The following is a 22595-nucleotide window of genomic DNA, read 5'->3' on the forward strand; positions in this document are numbered from 1 at the left end:
CTGATTAGTATCAACAGAAAAAATTGCATCTACGTCCTAGCCCATCTGCCATATGATCCAATCTTTTCAGATTACGTAATAAAACAAGCAAGAACGATGATTTTAAGAGGACGTCAGTGCACTATTTGTTTTCTCTCTCTGACCCACGCGTAACATAGACAAAACGCATTTACGAAGAATCATTTTTTCTATGTCTTTAAATAATTTCAGAGTAAATCCTTCCTGCATTACAAAAAAGATAAAGAATAACATTTTTGAGGGAATGACATATCGATTTTATATTTTATTGATATTTGACTTTGTATTCGGCTTTCAAAATAAACAAAAAAATACTGTACATTTAAATAATGTTTAAATTATTTAGAGACAATATTTAGACAAATCGATATGTCATTTCCTCAAAAATATTATTTTCTAACTTTTTTGAAATGGGAGGTTTTACTCTAAAATTACTTCAAGATATAGAAAAAATGATTCCGCGTATATTATGTGCGTTTTGTCTATGTTACGAGTGAGCCAGAAAAAGAAAACAAATAGTGCGCTGACATCATATTAACTTCAAATCTAGGTACCTATTTAAGTTCCCCGTAAGAATTATTACAATATAATACCTACTGAACGATATTTCATATAATTGTATATTTGTATTGAGATACAAGATACAGTTGTATCTAATAGACGTATGTCAGAATATATCGGTCAGTCGGAAATGGGACTTTTTGGCGCTGCCATTTCGACGCTGCCGTTTCGGCGATAATGACAAAAAATATACATATTATAATGAAAATTATTTTTAGTGTAAAAAATGATGCCAAATGATGGAATAAGCGAACAGTTCTTATTAGCAGATAGTGGGCAAGAATCAGATAGGATCTTAATATTTGGCCGACTTAGTGGACTAAAAATATAGAAAAATTCCCGAACCTGGTACTATGACAGCACTTTTAGAATTTCTCCATTATTATTTTCTCAGGTTTATATTATTTTGGCGGAAACATTAGGAGGTGTACACCCGATAATTTATGCACTACTATTCCAAGCAAAAAGGCTAGTGTTTATGAAAAATTATTAAATATGTTAAAAACGCTTGAACCAGATTTAAATCCAGACTCGATTTCTTATGATTTCGAACTTGCTGCTTTTACAGCTATAAAAGATGCATTCACTAATATACAAATATTTGGATGTTATTTTCGCTTATGCCAAAACTTTCGGTCTAAATTAGGTGAGCTAATATCTCGTTATAAAATGAGCCTGAATTTTGCATACACGTAAAAAGTATTATCGCATTAGCTTTCGTTCCTATATCAGATCTTGATGATGCGCTAGATATTTTATCAGAAAGTTTACCCGAGGAACTTATAGATTTATTCGAGGACTTTTATATTGGTCGGAAAAATCGTAGTGGTGAAGGTCAACGGCCTGCACGATTTTCTCCGGCAATGTGGAATTTATACGAACGTGTATTGACAAATAAAGACCGTACAAATAACCATGCTGAAGCGGTGAATAGAAGATTAAATCAGTTAATGACAAACAATCCTAGAATTTGGGCTTTTATAGGTAAATACATTACTTAAAATACAAGTAGGAACGGATACACAGTATGAGCATTTGGTAACGGGTAATAGTCCACGGAAAAAGATTTAAAAAATTAGAGACACAGACAATCGTATTTATAAACTAGTTGATATAGATACGATAAAAATGACATAAAGTCGACAAATAGTCGATGTATTCTATTATAATAAATCGTTTGTTTGTACTCGTGGCAACGACTTAAAATGATTAACTATAACTCAAGGCAACGATTTATGAACAAAAATTTCGATCTGAATTTTATGAAAATTTATAATAATTGAAAACTCCTTTGTTTATCAAGTTGGAGAATCGATGAAATGCATAAACCTTCTACGCAATGAGCTCTTTAATTTAAAAATAAAAAATCATAACGATCGGTTCAGTAGTTTCCGAGAACATATCACTCATCCGAGTTTTGTTTTAATTTTCACATTTATATATAAAGATTATTAAAAATTTTCAAATCATAGATTTAAAAAGAAAATTTTTTATGAATTTCTAATTTAAAATAATTTGCGAATTATTCAGTGAAAATTTTAAGTATCTGCGGTCATTTGTTTTAGAGTTACACCAAAATAAGAAAATCACTAAATGTGAAATCCAGTGAAAATCCAATGTTGTAAAAATTTAAATTTCAAACGCTCATAAAAATTTTATTTGAATTTCCGGTGGACATTTTTTTTGTGATAAAGATTGACAAACTTATAACAAATCTTTTATTACATTTTCAAATCTTAGATTTAAAAAGAAAATTTTTTATGAATTTCTAGCTTAAAATAATTTGCGAATTTTTTTGATTTTTACGTATCTTGTCAAAATTCAAACTTAGAATGCTTGTAAAAAAAAATTGTCACTATGAATTTATTTTATTTTTTAACTGCTATTGTAACAATATGTTAGGAACTTGTATTAAATTGTCAAGCTTTTCTAACCAACAAATTAATTTTTATTGATATTAACTTAAAAGAAACTAATGATGATCGAAAATGGCATATGCCTATGAATAGTTCAACTTAAGTCGAACATTTTTGAAAATTGCATGGTGTATAGAATATACTTATATAAACATTCGGTAAAAATTTCATGTATCTATAGTCATTTGTTTTAATGTTACATCAAAAACCAAGATCGATTTTGTCGAAAACTGGTTGTGCGTAAAATTTCCCGTTTTTCTCTTAATTTTAAGTTTGTTTATCTCGATTATTTAGAAAAGTATTAAGAATTTTTTACTTTTGACCCCCCAAAGTACCAACTAGATTCACTTTCTGATCCCAAAACTTGTAGACAGGCACAAAAAAATAAAAACACACTAGATATTATTATATAATGTTATAATATACATAAGTACCTACACAAATGTCAAATAATAAAATTCATCAACAAGATTAACATAATAGGTGAATTTTAACACTGTGTACAAACTTTTTATTTTAACAATATTTTAAAGCCGTTGAAACTTTAATATTTGACTTTGGTATCAAATTAATCCAATTCTAAAAATATGAAATCGAAAAGGTATATTGCAATTGTATTAACTGGACAACATGGATATATTGATACATGGATAACTTTATAAATTTACAAATTTTAATTGTTTTTAAAATAAATTTATTTTGCATAAAATTTAAGAAGTAAATCACTGTTCACAGATAAGAAAAAGCATTTTATTTTTTTCCTAAACTCCAGCATAAATATAGTGGGCCAACATACAATGCACTTTAATCCATTTATAAACTGATTTTGATCACTGCTTTGTCTCAAATATGAACCTACCTATGCCCCACAACACCCAGAGTGGAAATGTGATATACTTACCTAAATTTGTTGGGTTACATACTTATAAGCATATTTTATACACTTATATTTATAAATATTGTTCAGAAAAAAGAAGATAGGCATAACATTATCGAAAATCGATTTATTTCATAAGGAACAAAAAATATATTTCAAAAAGAAAATAATAAATTATTATATTAAATAATTGGTCACATACCCACGCATTTTGAAAAAATTTTCTTTGTAATTGATAAGGTTATTCGAAGTACCTACATCAAACTTGTGTTTAATAATTGTGTATGGCTATAGGCAAGGACAATGTTAATATGTTCTCTGCTCCTATTAAGGTTAGCTCTTACCTAATAAAAAATGGATGGTTAGACATAAGCTACCATTAGCTGAAGAAATTGTGACAGTAATAATTATTAAAAATAAAAACAATCCAAAAATAAAATATGCGAAAGCAGATATATTGCACTAATATGGTAAAATATAAACAGGTACAGATTTTTGATTCACTTTTTTAACATTATCACATGAAAAGACTATGGTACATAAAAACAAAACTAACAATTAAATAGCAATGTGCTAAGTACTAAAATATTGATAGGGCAACCCCAATATTTTAAGAATTGATGCAATTATATAAAAAGAAACAAAACAAAACAAAAATCTATATACCAAGATCTTCTGAAACACAAATCACTCGTTAACACTAATATCATACAAATAGTAATTAAAAATACTTTAGTAAACTATCTTCGATATTAATTTATATTATTACTTATGACTTATTGGTAAATAACAAATTTACCAATATAAAAGTTGTTAATAATAATTTAAATATTATTTGAAATAAACTTCAATTGAATTATAGTTTATACACAATATTACAAATATTGTTATAAATATATTATTCTTAGTGGATTAATTGCTAATAATTTAGCCTGACACAGACAAATCAGGCAAGTCTAAAATTTCAGACACAAATGACGCAACTAATGCTGTCTGTGGTTGTTGATGAGCAAGACAAAATGGATGGGCAAGTAGTTGAGAATAATTTGGTCGGCTACGAAAATCTTTTTTTAAACTGAAAATATAATAAGCCATATTTATATATTTCATATCAATCTAACTACGCAAATTTATAATTACAATGAAATATAAATTATTAGCTATGCTTACCATTGACAAATGAAATCCTCAAAGTATGATGTGAACATACCAGTTGACAGTCTCGGTGGTTCATCTTTTACCACTTGTTTTAGCTGCTCAAATGGTGTTCCCCACGTATCATATGGAAACTTACCAGTGGCAAGTTCCACAAGAGATATTCCTAAGCTCCATATATCACTTCGTATATCATAATTTGATGGATTTCCAGTGGGATCTATTCGTTCAGGCTATGTATAAAAATGAAATTATGAATTAATACAATGTTTATTTATACATTTGAGAAAAATATAATTACCGCCATATAAGGTTTACATCCTGCATCAATAGTCTTGGCTACAGAATCAACAAGATACCCAGATATACCAAAATCACACATTTTTACGTTACCATTACGATTGATTAAAATGTTTGATGGCTTGACATCACGATGTATAACTTTCAATTGAGAATGCAGATAGTGTAGGGCACTAACAACCTAAGCCATTAAAATATAGAAATATATTTATTTATATATTTATCAAATGAATCATAAAACAAAGTATGTATCAAATTGGTAATAATTATTGTTATAAATGAAATATTATAAAACATAGACATAGATTTACTAATAATTAGGTTAAAAAAGTTAGTTAATATAATATTGTTTATGTAAATAAAACCACAGGTCATAACTTCATGTCCTAAAAATTGACAAAATTAGCATGCTAAATGCACTAAAAACTGGCAAAATATACCTTAAAAAGTTTAAAAATATGCATTTATATGCATTAAAACTCTTAAACTATGCACAAAAAAAAAATTACTGCTTTTAACTTATAAACTCATGCAAAAATAAAAATGAAATGATAAAATACTAAGATTTTATAAACATGACCTGCAAAGTAAATAAGAATCAGTGGCGTACTTAGAAGGGGTGCGGAGGTGCATTGCACCAGGGCCCTTTAGCTGTGTTTTATAAATGGGGCCCCTTGAGCCCCTAATCAACAAGTATCAACTGAAACTTTATAAGGGGCCCAAAAAATTAGGCGCACCCCTGTGCTTAAATACATAGATACACCACTGATAAGAATGGATATAACTATTTTTTAACTTCTACAAAAAAAAATTTTACTGAATTTACATGACATAATATGAGCTAATAAATTCAAAAAATCAACTATATGCCAAATATTCCAATACACCCAAAACAAACAAAAACATGCACTACCTATTAAACTTTAAATCGTTAAAAAATAAACATGTATCTCACTTAGCCAGTTTTCTGATAAGACAAAAAAAACATGCAATTGCATTAACTCACAAGTCCTAGAAGTAACTAACATGTTAAACAGAAAATATATGGACAAATCATTTTTGTATTGTTTACAAACTATATTATCATCAACTAACTTGTATCATCAAAATATTGTGAAAATTAATAAAAACGAATGATTAAGTACCGCTACAGTAATAGGTCCTAGAATTTGTTCAGGAATCTTTCGTCCAAACTTGTACACTTTGGCATAGAACTTATCAAGTGAAGTATCCATTACTTCCATGCATATCCATACATCACCCTCCATGAATAGAGCCCCATAAAACTGCACTGTATGAGGGCAAGCGGACGACCGCATGGATATATCCAGATCCATTAAAAGCCGTTTCTGTTCTTGGGTGTTTACTGTAGCTGCTATCCTCTAGAAAGATAGAAAATCCCATGGTTGAATTTGGCGTATCACATATCATATAGTTATCAAATCACTCACCTTAACAGCCATGATCGTACCAGAAGGTATGTGCCTCATTTTCTCCACAATTCCATAGGCACCGCGTCCAAGATCACAAATTTTCTGCAGGTCACTCGCCTCAACTGTTGTTTCTTGGTCGCCAATTGTGATAGTGGTGCGTTTGTCCAAGTTTCGAGGCAGGTTACTGTAAGGAAAAAAGAAAACTGTCAAATCGCATATTATGGACAACCACGAAACACGGAAAATTATTAGAATGGTAAAAGAATAATACAATAGTTAAAACATAATTATTTCATGTTCGTGTGCTTACACAACAGGCGGCTCGTCGAATATCTGAACCTTCAGCAGCGGTGGTCTCTTATTATTGCGGCCTAAAAACATAGTTTCACTGTACTGCATCAATCATTCGCTTTAATCGAAACAAGACAGATTAATAACAACATTTCACTAACCAGACATTTTACAATATTATTTTATAAATAATATATCAATAATACGTATTATGTGCACCGCAAACACAGAGGTGTGCGTTACTTCATAATATCATCTAAATCAATGATGCGCGGCTGAGCGAACAAGAAATTTAAAAAATGTTCCAGATATATAATCTTTTTTTTAGAATTTTTCACATTTTCGTCCTACGTTCGACCGCAAGGCTCCCACACTGGCACAGTGATGTTCTAAAGAACTTCGACAGGCGACATGCGTTGCGCGTGCACACCGATCGTCGAACTTATGTGTAATTACTAGTTATTTAGTATATTTATATTTTATATTATTACAATAATATATAATAATAATATAATATGGTGCACTATACTATTATACCTAGTAGTAAATTGAATAAGAGTGAACATTTTGTTATCAGCAGACTGAATTTTATCAGCGATCGGGCCAATCGGATTTCATGAACTGTGTATAACATCTTTGGCCACAGTGTAAGCACCGCCATCTGCTTAGCATGCGACACAATCTGTGATGCACTGATGCGACTGTTTAAAGATATCAAAAATATAATAATTCCCACATTCCAATTACACGACGGCGTACCTACACCACAGACTTCTATACTTACTAGATAAGTAACTCTTATAATATTTACATTGTTATCAGTGAAGCTCGCACGGGGATGACCGCCATCTTTTCGGTTGGCTGGTTGGCATAATATACAAAATGTATAAGGAATAAAAGAAATTATAAATTTTTTTAAAGGTAATATATAACAATAATGACAAAATTATCTATATAAAATATTTATTTTTTTGTTACAAACAACAAGTCTAGAAATAATAAAATACAATACATCAATTAATATTTACCATAAATACATATATAATATTGCATACTATTTGCCAACCGAGAAAATGGCGGAACCCGGCTTCAACTAATGCACGGAGTTACTTATCTAGTTATTATAGAAGTCTGTGACCTACACATTAATTGTCAACTCTTTGGACCAAATATTTTTTTATACGATTATATTTTCAAAAAATTAAGTTATTTACCAATAACTTGCCTTAACATTGATTATTCACTCAAATAAAATTTAAGCAGTCAAATTTTAGTACAACTCAATAAAATCACTCAAATCAATATTTTTCTTATTTTATACAAAAAAATAATATACCATTAATCATATAATAATTATGTTCCGGATATTAGGAACATTGAGATAATGATAACTAGTAAAATTGATTTCTTTTGGTACAATTTTCAAATTCAGAAAATTGTACTCAGAACAAAGCATAATATGCTACAATGAATGTCATGTCACAACAAAATCTACACCGATTTTCAGATCTACTTACACAACATACAGTAGTAATCAATCATCATTCACTTCAACTCATTTGTTATTAATGTTTAAAATCAATTATATTATAAAAAATAATAATTTAAGCCTACATAGTACATACACAATGATTACAATTTTATTTCATTAAAACATAAAAGTAATAAAATGTTAAAATGTTTTAGTATTTTTGTTTATATATATATATAATATATATATATATATGAATAAGGTGGTCTTGACAAAACAATTCAAATCAAAAAAAAAAAAAAAATTAAAACACAAAAATATATACAGATGAGACGATAATGACGCAAAGGGCAGAAAATGAAAAAATAAAAATTCACCTTAAATCTAATACATATGTTTTATTATAAGACTAATGTATTAAATAATTAGTATGATAAATATTTTTAAACATTATCATAATAAAAGAAAATGCTTAAGAATGATTAAGCATAAAAAAAATAATATATAATTATGTAATAATTATGTAATAATGTGTAATACAAAAATTGGGTACCTAAATAATCTAGTCTAAAATGTGTTGAGTTCCAAGATCCAGATGTCATAAGCTGTCGCAATGCACTATTATTAAATATCAATCATAACAATTATAGGTACAATTAAGGTGTGATACAGATAGAATAACGACACATTTAAAGTAAAAAAAAATTTAAAACTGAAAACTAGAGAAAAAAAGATTACATTAAAATGTTTATTATTCATAATATGTATTTTAAACCACCCGCATATAATTAAAAATAAAAGATTGATATCTTAAAAATACATTATTAAACATGTCCCATGATATTTGTACAATCTACAAAATGGATACATAAATTTCAAAAATACAGTCTTGCGCATACTTGTATTTATATAATATAAATGGATGGATCAGCGGCGCCTGTAAACAAATTAAAAACAATGCAATGATGAATTTTCACAGTAGTTATTGTTGATGATGGTCATTTTAATCGGCTGCTTAATGATTGATGGACTTTTTCTAGGCAGACAGCAAACGCGCAGGTGGTCTCACTCTTAACACTAATTTAAACTATTATTTAAAAACCTTAGGAATTTCTTTATATTGTAAAAGTAATTATTTTAACAAGTAACAGCTTATTTTTCTATTAACTAATTGAGTTAATCAGTAATTTAATTCCCTATTGTTTGTTTAATTCTGGAAATGGATTTATTGTATTTATTTAGTAAGTTATTTAATTCTATTAAGAAAGTTTAAACTATTTACAAAATATATTTTAACAATATATAAATATTAGATTTATATTTGTAATACAAAATATAAATAAATTTAATGTAATTTAAAACTCAATTAAAATTAAAAAATACATATTTCAATCTATGTAATAAATTTACTATTTTATTATAATATATAATATTATGTGTAGATGTGCAGATGTTTTGCTTAGTCATTTGAAACAATTTTGTAGTGCTAAACCATACATATACAAAAAATAACGAGTAACTATATTTATCTTAGAAGTTTGCATCCTCTCTGAAAAGATTATTTATTTCCAACTAAAGACAAATATCACTAAAGTCTTTGCCACAATAAGTGGTTCTATGCCATATGATACAATTAAAAATATATAATATAGTATAATATGATATGTAATATAATATATATATACGGCTGCAATAGCTGGCTTAGTATGAGAACACATGGCTAACAGACTGGGTATATCACACAAATTATGATACTCAGAGGCAGTTTTTGTGGCAAGGATTATGAAGTGGTAAATAATCTTAGAAGTTGTCTAATTGCACGTTAATTTAAAAGAGAACTAGTAGCTGCCACACCAATAGCTTATTACTATTTAAGATATTCATTATTATCAATTCAAATGAGACCTAAAGTATCAAAGCTTATATTAACAATATCTAAGAAACATGTTAAGAATACAATTTAAATAACTTAAATAAATCATGAATCAATACTTAAAATCAGTGGAATTCAAACTTATTATATTCATAATACATTATAAGCTACTAAAAGTTACACCACTTTCATCAATCAACTTTTACTTCCCATTGAATTTTAGGTCCAGAAGAGCAAACAAATATTTTTATGAGTATAGATAAAAATGAAAATACTTTCACAACCAACACTTTGGGAAATAAATAGGATATAAATAATTAATAAGATCCCATTGATGAAGTAGTATGGTTCATTGGGTATTAATTAAAAATAATAATAAATATTACAAAGAATATTAAGAATATGATCACAGTAAATGTATCAATCCAATAGCATATTTTGTATTGAACATAAAAATTGATTTCAAATATAAAATTAATATAAGTATTTTCAAGTAAATAACTTCATTTAAATTAGTTTAAAAATTATTAACTATAGTTAATTTTTCACATTTGGGGGATGTGAGTTAATTAATTTTTTTTCAAAATATATTATGTTTTTAAGTTTTTTAATTATATAACAGTTATTAATTTTTTAATAATTATATTTTATATATTATTTAGAAGAAATTTTAATGTTTTTAATATAATTTTTTTTATAGATTTAATGAACAAATAAATAAGTTTATAAGTTAGATAAATATATTATCAACAGGTATAATAACATTTGTATTTAAGTTGGGGGATTATTTATCCTTGACAAATTACCTCTGAAACTTAACATAAATAATAAATAATAAATATAATAATAATTGATAATTGCACATATTTAATATTAATCTTAGCTCAGTTATGTAAAATATTTTAAAAATATGTTTATGTCAAGCAATAACTTAAAAACTAGAATAAATATCTTATTTAATATTTTTTTTCAGCATAATATAACAAGAAAAATTATTGCTTACATATGAGTCAAATTATTATGGAGAAATTGAAAAAATATTCTTAGTGCCAACTTCACGAAGACCGCTTTATTAATGATTTCTGATAAAGAAATTTTTTACATTTTATAAATACAACTAAAATATTATGTATCAACTTTAAAATTGACTAAAAAAATGATTAATTTATAAAAGTGCTTTAGTTTAAATGTAAATTTATACAATTTACTCTAAATATATCACTGTAATGAATTAGTAATGGAAACTTTAAAGCATGGATAAAAAGGATCAAAGAAAAACAAGGAAATATATTATAACCTAAAAATGCTACATTTTTTAAATTGTATACTTTGACATATATAATATATGATCTGATTATTTAAAATTAAAATAATGAAACCAGTTTTCCTAAAATTATATATTTGCCAACAAATGAAAATATAATAAAATATAAGAATGTCTTACGTCTGGAAAAGTGGAAGGGTTTCAAAAATTGTTTGATACTACAGATAGTTTAAAAATTGAAATATTAAATACTGCTATAAGTTGGAATAATATTAAAAAACCATTACCTGATCTGATTCATAAATATATAGACAATTACAGTAAAACATTGATTATTTTTGTCCCAATAAGTGTTGTGAAAAATACATGAATACCTCCTATATACCAATTTACATTAAATTATAATAAAATAATAAGTAGTTCCCAAAATAGAAAAATTACTTTCAATTATTAATGGCAGTAATAAGTATCAAATACCAAAAAATAAACGAAAAAATCTAGCTTTAACATGATAACATTGTGTTAGAATTTGGCAGAGGGGGAGGGGATGTGAGCATACATTATCAACGATAAATTTAATTAAGGTTAATTCAAGTAACTCACCTCATAAGACAGAATATTTAAGTAATGGAAATCAAACGTCAATGAATATATTAAAAGTATCAAACCTAATTGGCAAATATCAGACAACATTTAACATTTTCTAAGTACCTAGTCACTGCTTCTTGTCCTTTTGAGAATATATTACATGGAAGTTCTACTGAATGATTTTTATGACAATAAAAATCACCAATAACAAAGTATTATTGATAATGATGAATAATATTTACAAAAACATTAGTGAAGTAAACAGTATCACAACTATGTTGTTTTCTATTCTAACATTAAGAAAGAAATTTTAATAGAATAAATAAGCTTTTATTGACACATATCAACAATCAACATTTGCATATAATTATCTTCAACTCAAAGACAAGATTTGAACTGTAATTTCAATTGCTGAGTTTATTATACTGCACCTACTTAAATATTAATCTTATATCAATTAGGTGGATGATGTCATTTAAATTTTAAAGTTATTAAAACTCACTAATAAAATTATAGCATATTATTTAACATTAAAGGCTCAGTATAATAATTTTTAGTAAATAAATACCAAAGAACATTTTAAAAGGTTTATTTTGGGGTGCTTAGATTTGTTCAGGCCAAAAAAATATCACCTCTGGTTGAGCATAATATTACAAATTAATAATTAAGAAACTTGTTTTTTTTTTATTGGCAATAAAATACATGCATTGTCAGTATTAATAAAAAATAATGTGTTCTAATCAATTTTTTTTTAAATTAACTCAGTATTTTATACCTCAAAACAGGATAAACATTGTTCTTATTCTTTACCTAAACACAAGTGTCAAATATAACTATTATAGCAATAGTTAACAATTGTTTTATACCTATCATTTAGTACTATTGATTAAAATATCCTTATATTAAATAAAAATATGAAATATTTTATTTTTATGTAATAAATATAATAATTAATTTAATCATCAGTATTACTTGCAAATTCTAATCACTAATTGCAAGATAAACATGATGCCAATTCCCTTAGGGAAACACTAAAAAATTAAATTTCAGTAGTTAACTCTTTTCTAGGTTTCCCTATGGACATTTTTTTTAGTAGTCTGAAAACTAATAAGCATAGAATATCTTTAAATCTCATAGTTCACTATCAATATATTATTAATCGGATAAATAAGGATAATCTGACAAAATAAAAAAAATTAATTTTCTTACACTTATATTTTGACTTTTAACAAAAATAATAGATATTATTCACATGAGATTATGTACATAAAGCAATTTTAATACAAATTTATTAAATTATTGCATGAATGAAAATAAGAAAACTAAGTATGGACTGAACTTTTGTAAACATCGAAAAACGTTTGATGACAGAATTAATAATATTAAGTGCCTAAAATGATTACCAAATAAACGTAGTTCTTAGATTTAACAATCAAAATATATTTTTAAATTTTGAAACATTCAATACAAAATTAAATACTTCACTATGCACTTAACACTTGTAGAGAAAAATAAATCATAAAAATTTTGATTTAATCATAGAAAAATATAATACATTTAAAAGCTTCGTTTACTATGTATTTTTAACAGTCAGTTATATAAATATAAGCTAAATAAGTTAACCAATTGTAACAAATACAATTTAAACTAGACAATTACAATATAAACAAAGCTTTTAAAAATCTCAGGTGGATAAGTAGAACATAACAGAAACCCAAAGAATAAAATATGTAGAAAATTATAAAACTAAATAAAAAAAATTATATAATTACCAAATTATACCCTTTATGATATCCAATAGTTAATGATCAATTAAAAAATAATGATAAAAAACATAATATAATTAATAATAAATGCATACAAGCATATTATAAATTAAAATGTTCATCATATTCATACTATCATTTTTAAAAGTAAACACTTATATATATGTAGGTATATTGTATGTATAAATCTTACTCTAATGCTTGATTTAAGTTTAACAAAAACGGCATGCAAAAATTCTTAAACATACCTATAATTCACTTGTGTTTTATTTAAGATAACACATATTCCTAATACAAAAATAATTTTTTCACAGATACACTATTATTAAATACAATATTGTATTTAATGTTACATATTAAATATGTTATTTTTATCACAGCTTATTTATCACAGAAATTAGTTAAAAAGGCCATTTCTCCAACCATCATTAAAATGTATAATAAAAATTCTATCAGCCTTTGCTTAGTACTATAAAGATTTCTAATATTTTAGTGAATTTATTAACATTAACTTAAATGTATATAGGTAATAAGGAAAGACCATCAACAAAAAAAAAAAAAAAAACTAAAAATAAAAATAAACAACTAACGAAAATTTAAAAAAAGGATTGTTAACTTGTATTATATCTATACTAAAATTAAACAGTCTAAATAAACAGCATTTTTCTAGTTTACAATACTTACAACAAAATAAATACTTACCACAGATGTATTAATGTCTAGAACTACGATGCGAAGATTCAGCACGGTCTTCCCTACGATCACGGTCACGTTCAATATCTCTGTCTGGATCTACTGCTCTCCTACTAGAGGTCGGTTCTCGTTCACGTTCACGATCTCGTTCTCTGTCTCTATCACGTTCACGTTCTCGATAACGATCATCATAATACCTAAAATATTAAATCAATTAAAAAATGTAATAACATATTCAGTACATTTAAACAAGTCTATAGAATATTTATTATTATCAATTTTTGAATATTTATTATTTTTTTTTAGGAAACTTGATGAAAGGAAATGAAGATTGAGTGATATTACCTGGATTTAGAGGATACAGGAACAGACTCGGTTACGTCGGGCGGAGTGATTTTCCTATTTCGGCCGCTTGCTTTTACAGAACTGTTAAACAATAAACTTTACCCTCAACAACTATGGACACTTATAAAGCACAAATACTTCCAAGAAGAATTTTTCATGAATTTAAAAAATAATTCCAGAATCTTACCTGTCTTCTCGACTTCTCTCTCTGTATTCGCGATCCCTTTCTCTTTCCCTATCTCTGTCACCATCTCGTTCTGAAGTATAATAACGGTCAACGTACCTGTTAACACATCGATGTTATGGCAACATGACAACATAATATTTATATAATATTTTATATAGCTTTTATTTAGAGAAATATAGATATTCTTCAAGTTATAACTGAACAGTGCTGAACTAAGTAGACTATAAAATAATAGTTAATTTAAAACAATAAAAAGCTATAGACTTGTTGTGACTAAACAATATAAAGAAATACATCATACTTGTCACGATCTCTTTCCCTATCACGATCACGTTCACGACTTCTATCTCTATAGTCACGTTCACGGGATCTAGTCCGCTCACGCCTTGATCTTCGATGCAATCTGTCACGAGGTGATCTAGACCTCTCTAAAAAAAAATACATGTACAAAATAGTCAACAAAAATGTTATAATTGTATTTTAGTTACCTCTTCTTGAACTATAACTCTTGCTTTCAATCCCATGTAATGTATCGTGCAAAGAACTCACTAATATTTTACAACGCTCATCACTAGCAACCTTGGATTGTTTTATTAATGATATTGCAGTAACCAAAGTTTCAATAGCATTTGAGAATTCACCAGCAGCAGCATCAGCAACAGCTCGAGCAATAGCCGAACTAGAGACAGTTCTGTTCCTACTCATAATTTCTTCTAATTCTTGTTCTGACATTCCCATATCATTATTCATGTAAGGTCGAGAAGTAGGTCCATTAGGAGGACCATATCCTGGATGACCTGGAGGTCCCTGAGGTGCACCACTAGGCTGTTGGAAGAATGCCGGATTCACGTGTGGAGCTGGTGCTTGACCAGGGCCACCTGGCATCATTTGAACTGGGCCTAAAATGTGATGAAATTTATTTAAATTTTATATATAATAATAGCATTTTTATAAATAAATTAAACACAATGAGACTTGAAAAACTATTACCTTGACCAGGCGGAGGACCTTGCATTGGTGGGCCTTGTTGATGTGGTGGAAAACCTGAACCTGGTGGGGCCATTTGATGTGGTGCCATTCCAGGAGGACGATTCCAATCACCACGTGGACCTCCAGGTCCTGGTGGACCCTGAGGACCTTGTGGTGGCCCCATTCGTGGTGGACCTTGACCCGGTGGAAACTACCAAAAATTATAACCAAATTTAAATAAATAATAAAATAAAAACCATTTAAAATGATTACCATTCCTGGAGGTGGTCCTCTAGGCTGACCCACAGGTCCTTGAGGTTGCATCCCTGGTCTTGGAGGACCTACATGATTTCAGACAGCAGAATAGTTTTAAAAATAATATATATATATATGTTACCGGCAAAGACGTAAATTAAGGAATTAATGTTAATGACTAGTCAATAACGATATTTCCGATCAAATTAGGCAGTACACGATATTGACTAGTAAATATCGTTAATGTCTATTATAATCAGTCAATGATGCAATTAGAAATATCTCCTAGGTAATGACAATAACTCCGGGATTTTTCAGGCATAATTGACAAAAATATAAAATATTCTTGCGTTGTAAAATCGATTTATCTAGATATAATAAGTACGTACGATAAAGCTGATAAATCTCTAATATGTCGACGGCCGTACTTTAGGTACCTATTAAGTACTATCTTAAGATAGCGATAACATGTATCTAGTATCCATCTATAGAAATTACCTTCAAAGTCGACCGATTTGTAGGCGCGCAGTTCACGTTCACTTCACTTCCAGTACAACATAACAGTAAACTTTTTGTTCTGACATCGATTTCAGTGAGTTCATACATTTTTGTTTAATTTTACTCTTTTCATTTTTGCTATGGAGATCGAAGAAATGAAAATAAAATTCGAAAATGCAATTTTCTCGGTAATTGATGAGAAAAAACGGGACGATAACACAGCATACATCAATACCGTGCAGTATGACGAAAAAATATCGGCCGTTAAAAGTGCGAAATTAAAAAAAAAAAGACCACAAGATTACAGATTGATTCGTAAGTACGATGTTATGACTATTGCTGGGAAAGAAAAATTAATTAAACCCATATCAGATGGAACAGTTCTTTATTATTTGAAAGTTGATGAAATGTTCGACGTCCTATATAATACTCATATTGCAATTGGACATGGGGGAAGAGATAGAATGGTGGCTGAATTAAGACATAAATATTGTAACGTTACCAAAGAATCAATTATGGTTTTTTTAAGCTTCTGTTCATATTGTCAAAAAAAACAACCTAATCCGAAAAAGGGTTTGGTTTCGAAGCCTATTGTGCACACAGCTTTTAACTCTCGGGCACAAATTGATCTAATCGACATGCAATCACAATGTTATAATGATTATCGTTTTATTTTAAATTACCAAGACCATCTTACAAAATTTGTATTATTACGGCCTCTAAAGTCAAAACGTGCTGAAGAAATTGCTATAAATTTATTAGATATTTATACTACTTTTGGGGCACCGTCAATTTTGCATTCTGATAACGGACGAGAGTTTGTCAATTCAATTATCACTAATCTTAATGAAATGTGGAGTGATGTAAAAATTGTACATGGCAAACCACGACATAGCCAGAGCCAAGGGTCGGTAGAACGTGCTAATAGAGATATTGAAGCAATCTTAGCTGCATGGATGACAGACAACAATAGTAAAGATTGGCCAACCGCTCTCAAGTTTATCCAGTTTCAAAAAAATCGAGCGTTCAATTCAGGTTAGTAATCTTTTACTATTATTTAATTAATTATCAACACAATTAATTTATACAAAAAATATTATTTATATTAAAAATATGAAAATATTAAGTCAAAAATAAAAATAAATAAATTCAATTCTAGGAATAGGTCGTTCTCCTTATGAAGCCATGTTTGGCTGTCCTGCAAAAATCGGATTAGCTTCAACAAATATTCCTTACGATGAAATTTCTAAATTAGAATCAGAAGAAGACGTTGAAAATATATTTAAAAATCAAAATGAAAACACCGAAGAACTTGAAGTTGAGGGTGAAGGAAATCGTGATATTATAGGTAACTAATACAATTGCATATTTTTTCCTTTTTACTTTTTTGGATTTTTGTAATATCTTAGATTTGAACAAAGATCAAATTAATAATCATAGACAAGGGGCCATAACTAACCTTCAAAAGCAGGCACAAAAAATGATGAAGTATTCTAATACTAAGTTAACAGAACTTCAAGTAGGAATTACTGTAAGAGTACCTATACCTGACGTGGATAGAGCACGTGGCTCACCCCTTAATCTTTTGGCGGTCATTGTTGCATATGAAGCTGATATGTATAAATTATGTAAGTACAATAAAAATTAATTGTTAAAATAAATTAATAACAATATTAAAATAAATTACTATGTAGGTACGGAGTATGGCATGCTAAAAAATAGGTTCACTAGAGCACAACTCGTTCCGTGTCCTGAAAATATATTGAATTATGAAAAAACAATCGCGACTGCCGGAGTAAAAGAAATTACGGTTCGTGAGGCTGCTGGATATGGAATCGCGGGATCACAAGGCTATACAAGATGTATTTGCAAAACCAAATGCAAAACTAATAGATGCGCATGTAAAAAAAATAATGTTTTATGCAATTCAAAGTGTCACGGCACAACAGATTGTGAAAATAAATAATTATTAATTATGTATAATTTATCTTGTATTTATACATTTCTGACCTAATTAAAATATTTCGTTAAACATAATTATCAACATTGCCTATCAGTATTAGACATTAAAGTAAGTTCCTAGTCATAGTTCTAAATGTGTTAACAAAATATTTAAATTTTACAACCTTGCCTATGTTGTCAGTTAATTCCTAGGCATTGACAATATCGACTACTAATGTTAGGAATTTATAATATTGGCTAGGCATTTACGTTATTAACTAATTTACATCATTGACGGTAACATATATATATATAACAGTTTGTTTGTTAAATAATTACCCATTTGTTGGTTAATTCCATTCCATTGGTTTTGGTAACCTGGAGGAGGGGGACCTTGTTGATGAGGACCCATAGGTCCACCTGATTGCAATGGCATTCTATGGCCATTAGTCATTCCCATCGGTGGCTGCATGCCTTGAGGGGGTTGCTGCATACCTTGCATTGGCATTCTATTTCTCATTCCTTGTTGTTGCATCATAGGTTGCTGTGGCATCATAGGGCCACCACGCATAGGTTGCTGCATAACTTGACCAGGTGTTCTTGACATACCACCCATAGATGGCATATTCTGATTGTTTGGTGGAGGTAGTGGACGAGTTTTGGATTGTGATTCAAACTAAATCAATTATAATTAATTAATATTATTTTCCTACATTAAACAGACTAATAATGAAGACAATTAATACTTGTAAAAGGGCTTGTTTAGTTGGAAAAGTGACAACAGGCGATTGTCCATGGAGCTCTTTTTTTGGTAATCTATCCATAACCATTCGTAAACTATGTTCAGAGCCCAATGTAACAACACAGAAACCTTTTGATTGGCCATTTCCTCGATTTTCAAAAAATTTAACCTCAATGAAATCTGAGACACCTATACTTGTAACACTATCCGTTATATCTTGATCAGTTGTCCACTGTAAATTACATTAATACATAAATTACAACTTAAGGATTGTAAACAAAAATTGATTAAATACAAATAAATATACTTGTTTTACTTACCCATGTTAAATTACCGATGTATAATTGGTACCGACGTCCTGTAGTAGAATTATTACTAGAGGAGCTGTTAGTGGATGAACCATTTGTGACTAATGGAGTACTATTTTGGTTATTTGCACTAGGAGGTCTATCAACTGGTTGTCTTGTCTGAGCACTGTCATTTGTCCCAGATATGACATCATCATACAAATCTACATTGTCGTTACCAGCAAAATCCTCCTGAGATAATAAACCAAATACAATATATTGTGATTAAAGGCAATGTTATGAAATAGATATGCCAATATATTTGAACAAAAATTATTGTTTAAAAGGAGGACAATGTCTTACACATCATTGGAGGACACATCTTAAAATACTTATAATTAATTTCAAAATTATATCACATCTTCTTAAGACTAACTAATATAAGATATTCTAACAGTCAAATTCTAATATATACTCTATTCAGAATAAGAAACACAGTCGGCGGCCGACTACTGCGCATGGGCGTGGTTTCATTCAAAACACAATATTAGAACAATGTTGCCGGTTAGAGCGTCGCATTAGTGTATTGTCGACCAGCATTGTGAAACAATAACTTAAAATATACTGTTGTACACTATTTTGATCTATCGATGTGAGTCAACCAGTGGTTGTACCTGTACGTCGGCACGACGTGTCGGTCGTCATCGGTTCAGCAGACGAACATATGTTTGATTAAGTGGGGGTAACAATAGGCGTTGCCTGACTACTGCCGACAAAAAATGGTCGCCGCCGACTGTGTTTCTTATTTTGAACAGAGTATAGATACCATTAACAAATTCGACACCTAATTAATATGATTATCATAAATTTTTCCAAGTCAATGCACAAGGTTAAAGAAATAGTAATTTATTTAAATTTATATTTAAACCTCGATCTAAACCAACATTAAATTAGGTACAACATTAATAGGTAGCAGCAACATTTGAAATGTTTCTTTTAAGTTACTAAATTTCTCATACCTATAGTAAAACAAGGAATTAAAAATTAATGTAATATATATGATATTCCAACTCATATGTTTTATATTTCAGGTTTAGAAAAAAATATATATATATATTTATTTTTTTTTTATTGTCAAATAATTTGACTAGAAGTAGGTATACCTAAGCCTAAAGAATAATTTTTTTTTATTTAAAATAAAAATGGCATTAACTATTAGAATGATTTTTATTTTGTTGTTAGGAAAATTGTTCAATTAATAATATGCATCTGTGCAGAAACTTACAATCTAAGTATCTAAATGTTTTTAAATAAATTATAGTAAAGCACCTATGTATTAATTCAGATTTCAATTTTAACAAATAGACAATTACTATACAAAAAGAAAATGATAGTTAAACATTTTAATGTATCACGATTAGTCATTATTTTAGAAACAATGAAAAAAATTATATACAATCAATACCTATTTTCCATTTTCATTATTTGCCTAATACATAATGGTAATTAATAATTATATTGTATCTAAAACAACACAAAAGTAATCCTGTAATTGTAATTAAAGGTAATTCTAAGTTGTACGATAGTAAAACCTATAGTAATTTTAAACTTAAATTAATAATACTTATGAAACTAGAGTAATTAAGTGAGGAGGATAAATATAAAATGAGAATAACCTAGAATATTATAGTATACAATACAGATGAGTATGTATAAATGTAAACTTCCATTAACTATGGAACACAGGAGGTTAGAGTTATACATAAATATAAGTTTATTTGGTAGAACCATGTTATGGATGCCACTTAGTACTCAAATACTCAATACTAAAACCACAGACTCCAGAGAAGAGATCAAATTAGTTCGACGAGCCTTATCGTAACCACGACTCGCACGTCTGGTAAACGATTACACGCGTTAGACATGAAGGGTGGGCTAGTGTCAAATGGGTGAGCAAATGATCGAGTGGGCGGAGGGAATGACAGCGACTGCGGAAATATGGAATGCTTAAATTTCATGCAAAGTGCAACTGATGGATGTTTCTAGGTGACCGATATTAATTCTGAGTAACTGCAGAACCCGGCAGAGGCTCAATTCAGATCAGCTAGATCAGCCGATGCTACCAGACTTCAGCGGCAGATACGCGTTCGGTACGATGGGTCATGGAAGACACGCACGCCAAATACAAGCAAAGCGTCAACGACGACTTCAGGTCAGTGAGTATCTTACCTGGGCGAAGTCTTGTTCCAAATCGTCGGCGTACAGATCGATGTCCACGCCGTCGGCCATTTTTGTCATGTTATCCGGTCCAGTGGACTATAGAGAACCTCGACGACGGCGGCGACACACACAGTCACACACACAGACGCGCGGCACGTAGACTGCGCAAGCGCCAAGCTTAAAATCTTCAGCGGTGGGGGGGTTGGACGCCGCGCAAAGAGATTTTCCGTTGTTTACGAGGGACGTTGCCGTGCCGCCGTTATTAGCTGCAGGATGCAGCTGCAATGCTGCCCGGCCTGCAGTAAAAATTTTTGTCGTTAAACCGTGGCAGCGTGCGCACTGCGTCTTATAGGTCGTCGACACCACAGAATAAGCGAAATGTTGGCAGTACTGTTTATCATGAATAACGCGGTTTTTCAAACACCCTATAAATAAACAAAAAATAATAATATTGATTTATTATTTACCTCGATTAAAGATGTGCCCCACATACGGCCATACATTGAACATTCTAGTATTCTACCTTCTAGCTGTATTACTGTTAAGTTTCATATCACGTTCACGGACTAAGATATATCTAAAACTATATCGTAGTTCGTGATGTCAAATTGTTAATCCATATTGTTATAATATGTCCATACACCAGACTATACTGAAATATTAAATACTATTATGTCCCAATAGATATTTTATACGATATGTTAATATTTAATTATATTTTAAGTCGGTTCACGGTTGCTTTAATTCGAATTTTAATGCCGATACTATAGTAATTTAGTGCATGTTTTATTTAAATGATTAGGTAATGTACTAATGTGTCGCGAGAAATATCTAATTGCTCATATTATAGGTGCCTAATTGCAGCTCTGATTTTGTTACAGAAATCATTGGCCTGTAAAACTAACTTGTCACTTATATATTACTTCACGGTTACGTACTATTTCA

The 22595-nt window shown here is 29.1% G+C and overlaps 3 protein-coding genes and 1 pseudogene across 6 annotated transcripts; 2 read left to right on the forward strand and 2 right to left on the reverse strand.

Moving 5' to 3' along the window:
• Nucleotides 1–805: 805 nt before the first annotated feature.
• Nucleotides 806–1650, forward strand: LOC149056047 (uncharacterized; annotated as a pseudogene).
• A 2156-nt stretch (nucleotides 1651–3806) lies between these two features.
• On the reverse strand, nucleotides 3807–7090 carry lic (dual specificity mitogen-activated protein kinase kinase lic). 2 transcript variants are annotated; one of them, XM_015510948.2, is made up of 7 exons: nucleotides 6713–7090; nucleotides 6571–6631; nucleotides 6279–6444; nucleotides 5973–6209; nucleotides 4829–5008; nucleotides 4543–4760; nucleotides 3807–4447 (listed from the first exon to the last, which is right to left on the reverse strand). In XM_015510948.2, exons 1-7 carry the CDS (start codon nucleotides 6717–6719, stop codon nucleotides 4300–4302), a joined length of 1017 nt encoding a protein of 338 aa, XP_015366434.1. In that variant the 5' UTR covers nucleotides 6720–7090; the 3' UTR covers nucleotides 3807–4299. The 2 variants fall into 2 exon arrangements, with proteins under 2 accessions (XP_015366434.1, XP_089083358.1); XM_089227232.1 differs by lacking the exon at nucleotides 6713–7090 and having other exon boundaries at nucleotides 6571–6659.
• Nucleotides 7091–8400: 1310 nt separating this feature from the next.
• LOC107163498 (cleavage and polyadenylation specificity factor subunit 6) lies at nucleotides 8401–21825 on the reverse strand. Of its 3 annotated transcripts, XM_015510959.2 has the most exons (12): nucleotides 21660–21825; nucleotides 19464–19682; nucleotides 19148–19375; nucleotides 18741–19077; nucleotides 15981–16048; nucleotides 15729–15918; nucleotides 15227–15637; nucleotides 15040–15166; nucleotides 14739–14834; nucleotides 14552–14632; nucleotides 14216–14403; nucleotides 8401–8959 (listed from the first exon to the last, which is right to left on the reverse strand). In XM_015510959.2, the coding sequence occupies exons 1-11, from the start codon at nucleotides 21726–21728 to the stop codon at nucleotides 14226–14228; spliced, it is 2004 nt and encodes a 667-aa protein (XP_015366445.2). In that variant the 5' UTR covers nucleotides 21729–21825; the 3' UTR covers nucleotides 8401–8959; nucleotides 14216–14225. The 3 variants fall into 3 exon arrangements, with proteins under 3 accessions (XP_015366445.2, XP_015366446.2, XP_015366447.2); XM_015510960.2 differs by lacking the exon at nucleotides 14552–14632; XM_015510961.2 differs by lacking the exons at nucleotides 14552–14632; nucleotides 14739–14834.
• Nucleotides 16064–18426, forward strand: LOC149056048 (KRAB domain-containing protein 2-like). The gene is made up of 4 exons (XM_089225575.1): nucleotides 16064–17495; nucleotides 17620–17808; nucleotides 17882–18088; nucleotides 18155–18426. The coding sequence occupies exons 1-4, from the start codon at nucleotides 16601–16603 to the stop codon at nucleotides 18424–18426; spliced, it is 1563 nt and encodes a 520-aa protein (XP_089081701.1). The 5' UTR covers nucleotides 16064–16600.
• Nucleotides 21826–22595: the final 770 nt, after the last annotated feature.

Source organism: Diuraphis noxia, unplaced genomic scaffold, assembly GCF_037042655.1.
Source record: "Diuraphis noxia isolate RWA-SAM2 unplaced genomic scaffold, SU_Dnox_SAM2 contig0004, whole genome shotgun sequence".
Lineage (NCBI taxonomy): Eukaryota > Metazoa > Arthropoda > Insecta > Hemiptera > Aphididae > Diuraphis > Diuraphis noxia.

Excerpts from the sequence above, each read along its gene's own strand:
- lic (XM_089227232.1), bottom strand. The coding sequence starts at position 6,659 with ATGCAGTACAGTGAAACTATGTTTTTAGGCCGCAATAATAAGAGACCA. Across the intron at positions 6,445-6,570 it reads TTCGACGAGCCGCCTGTTGT|TAACCTGCCTCGAAACTTGG; the intron begins GTAAGCACACGA and ends TTTTCCTTACAG. Across the intron at positions 6,210-6,278 it reads GTACGATCATGGCTGTTAAG|AGGATAGCAGCTACAGTAAA; the intron begins GTGAGTGATTTG and ends CTATCTTTCTAG.
- LOC149056048 (XM_089225575.1), top strand. The coding sequence starts at position 16,601 with ATGGAGATCGAAGAAATGAAAATAAAATTCGAAAATGCAATTTTCTCG. Across the intron at positions 17,496-17,619 it reads AAATCGAGCGTTCAATTCAG|GAATAGGTCGTTCTCCTTAT; the intron begins GTTAGTAATCTT and ends ATTCAATTCTAG. Across the intron at positions 17,809-17,881 it reads AGGAAATCGTGATATTATAG|ATCAAATTAATAATCATAGA; the intron begins GTAACTAATACA and ends ATTTGAACAAAG.
- LOC107163498 (XM_015510959.2), bottom strand. The coding sequence starts at position 21,728 with ATGACAAAAATGGCCGACGGCGTGGACATCGATCTGTACGCCGACGAT. Across the intron at positions 19,683-21,659 it reads TGGAACAAGACTTCGCCCAG|GAGGATTTTGCTGGTAACGA; the intron begins GTAAGATACTCA and ends TTATTATCTCAG. Across the intron at positions 14,835-15,039 it reads AGGGAAAGAGATCGTGACAA|GTACGTTGACCGTTATTATA; the intron begins GTATGATGTATT and ends ATGTGTTAACAG.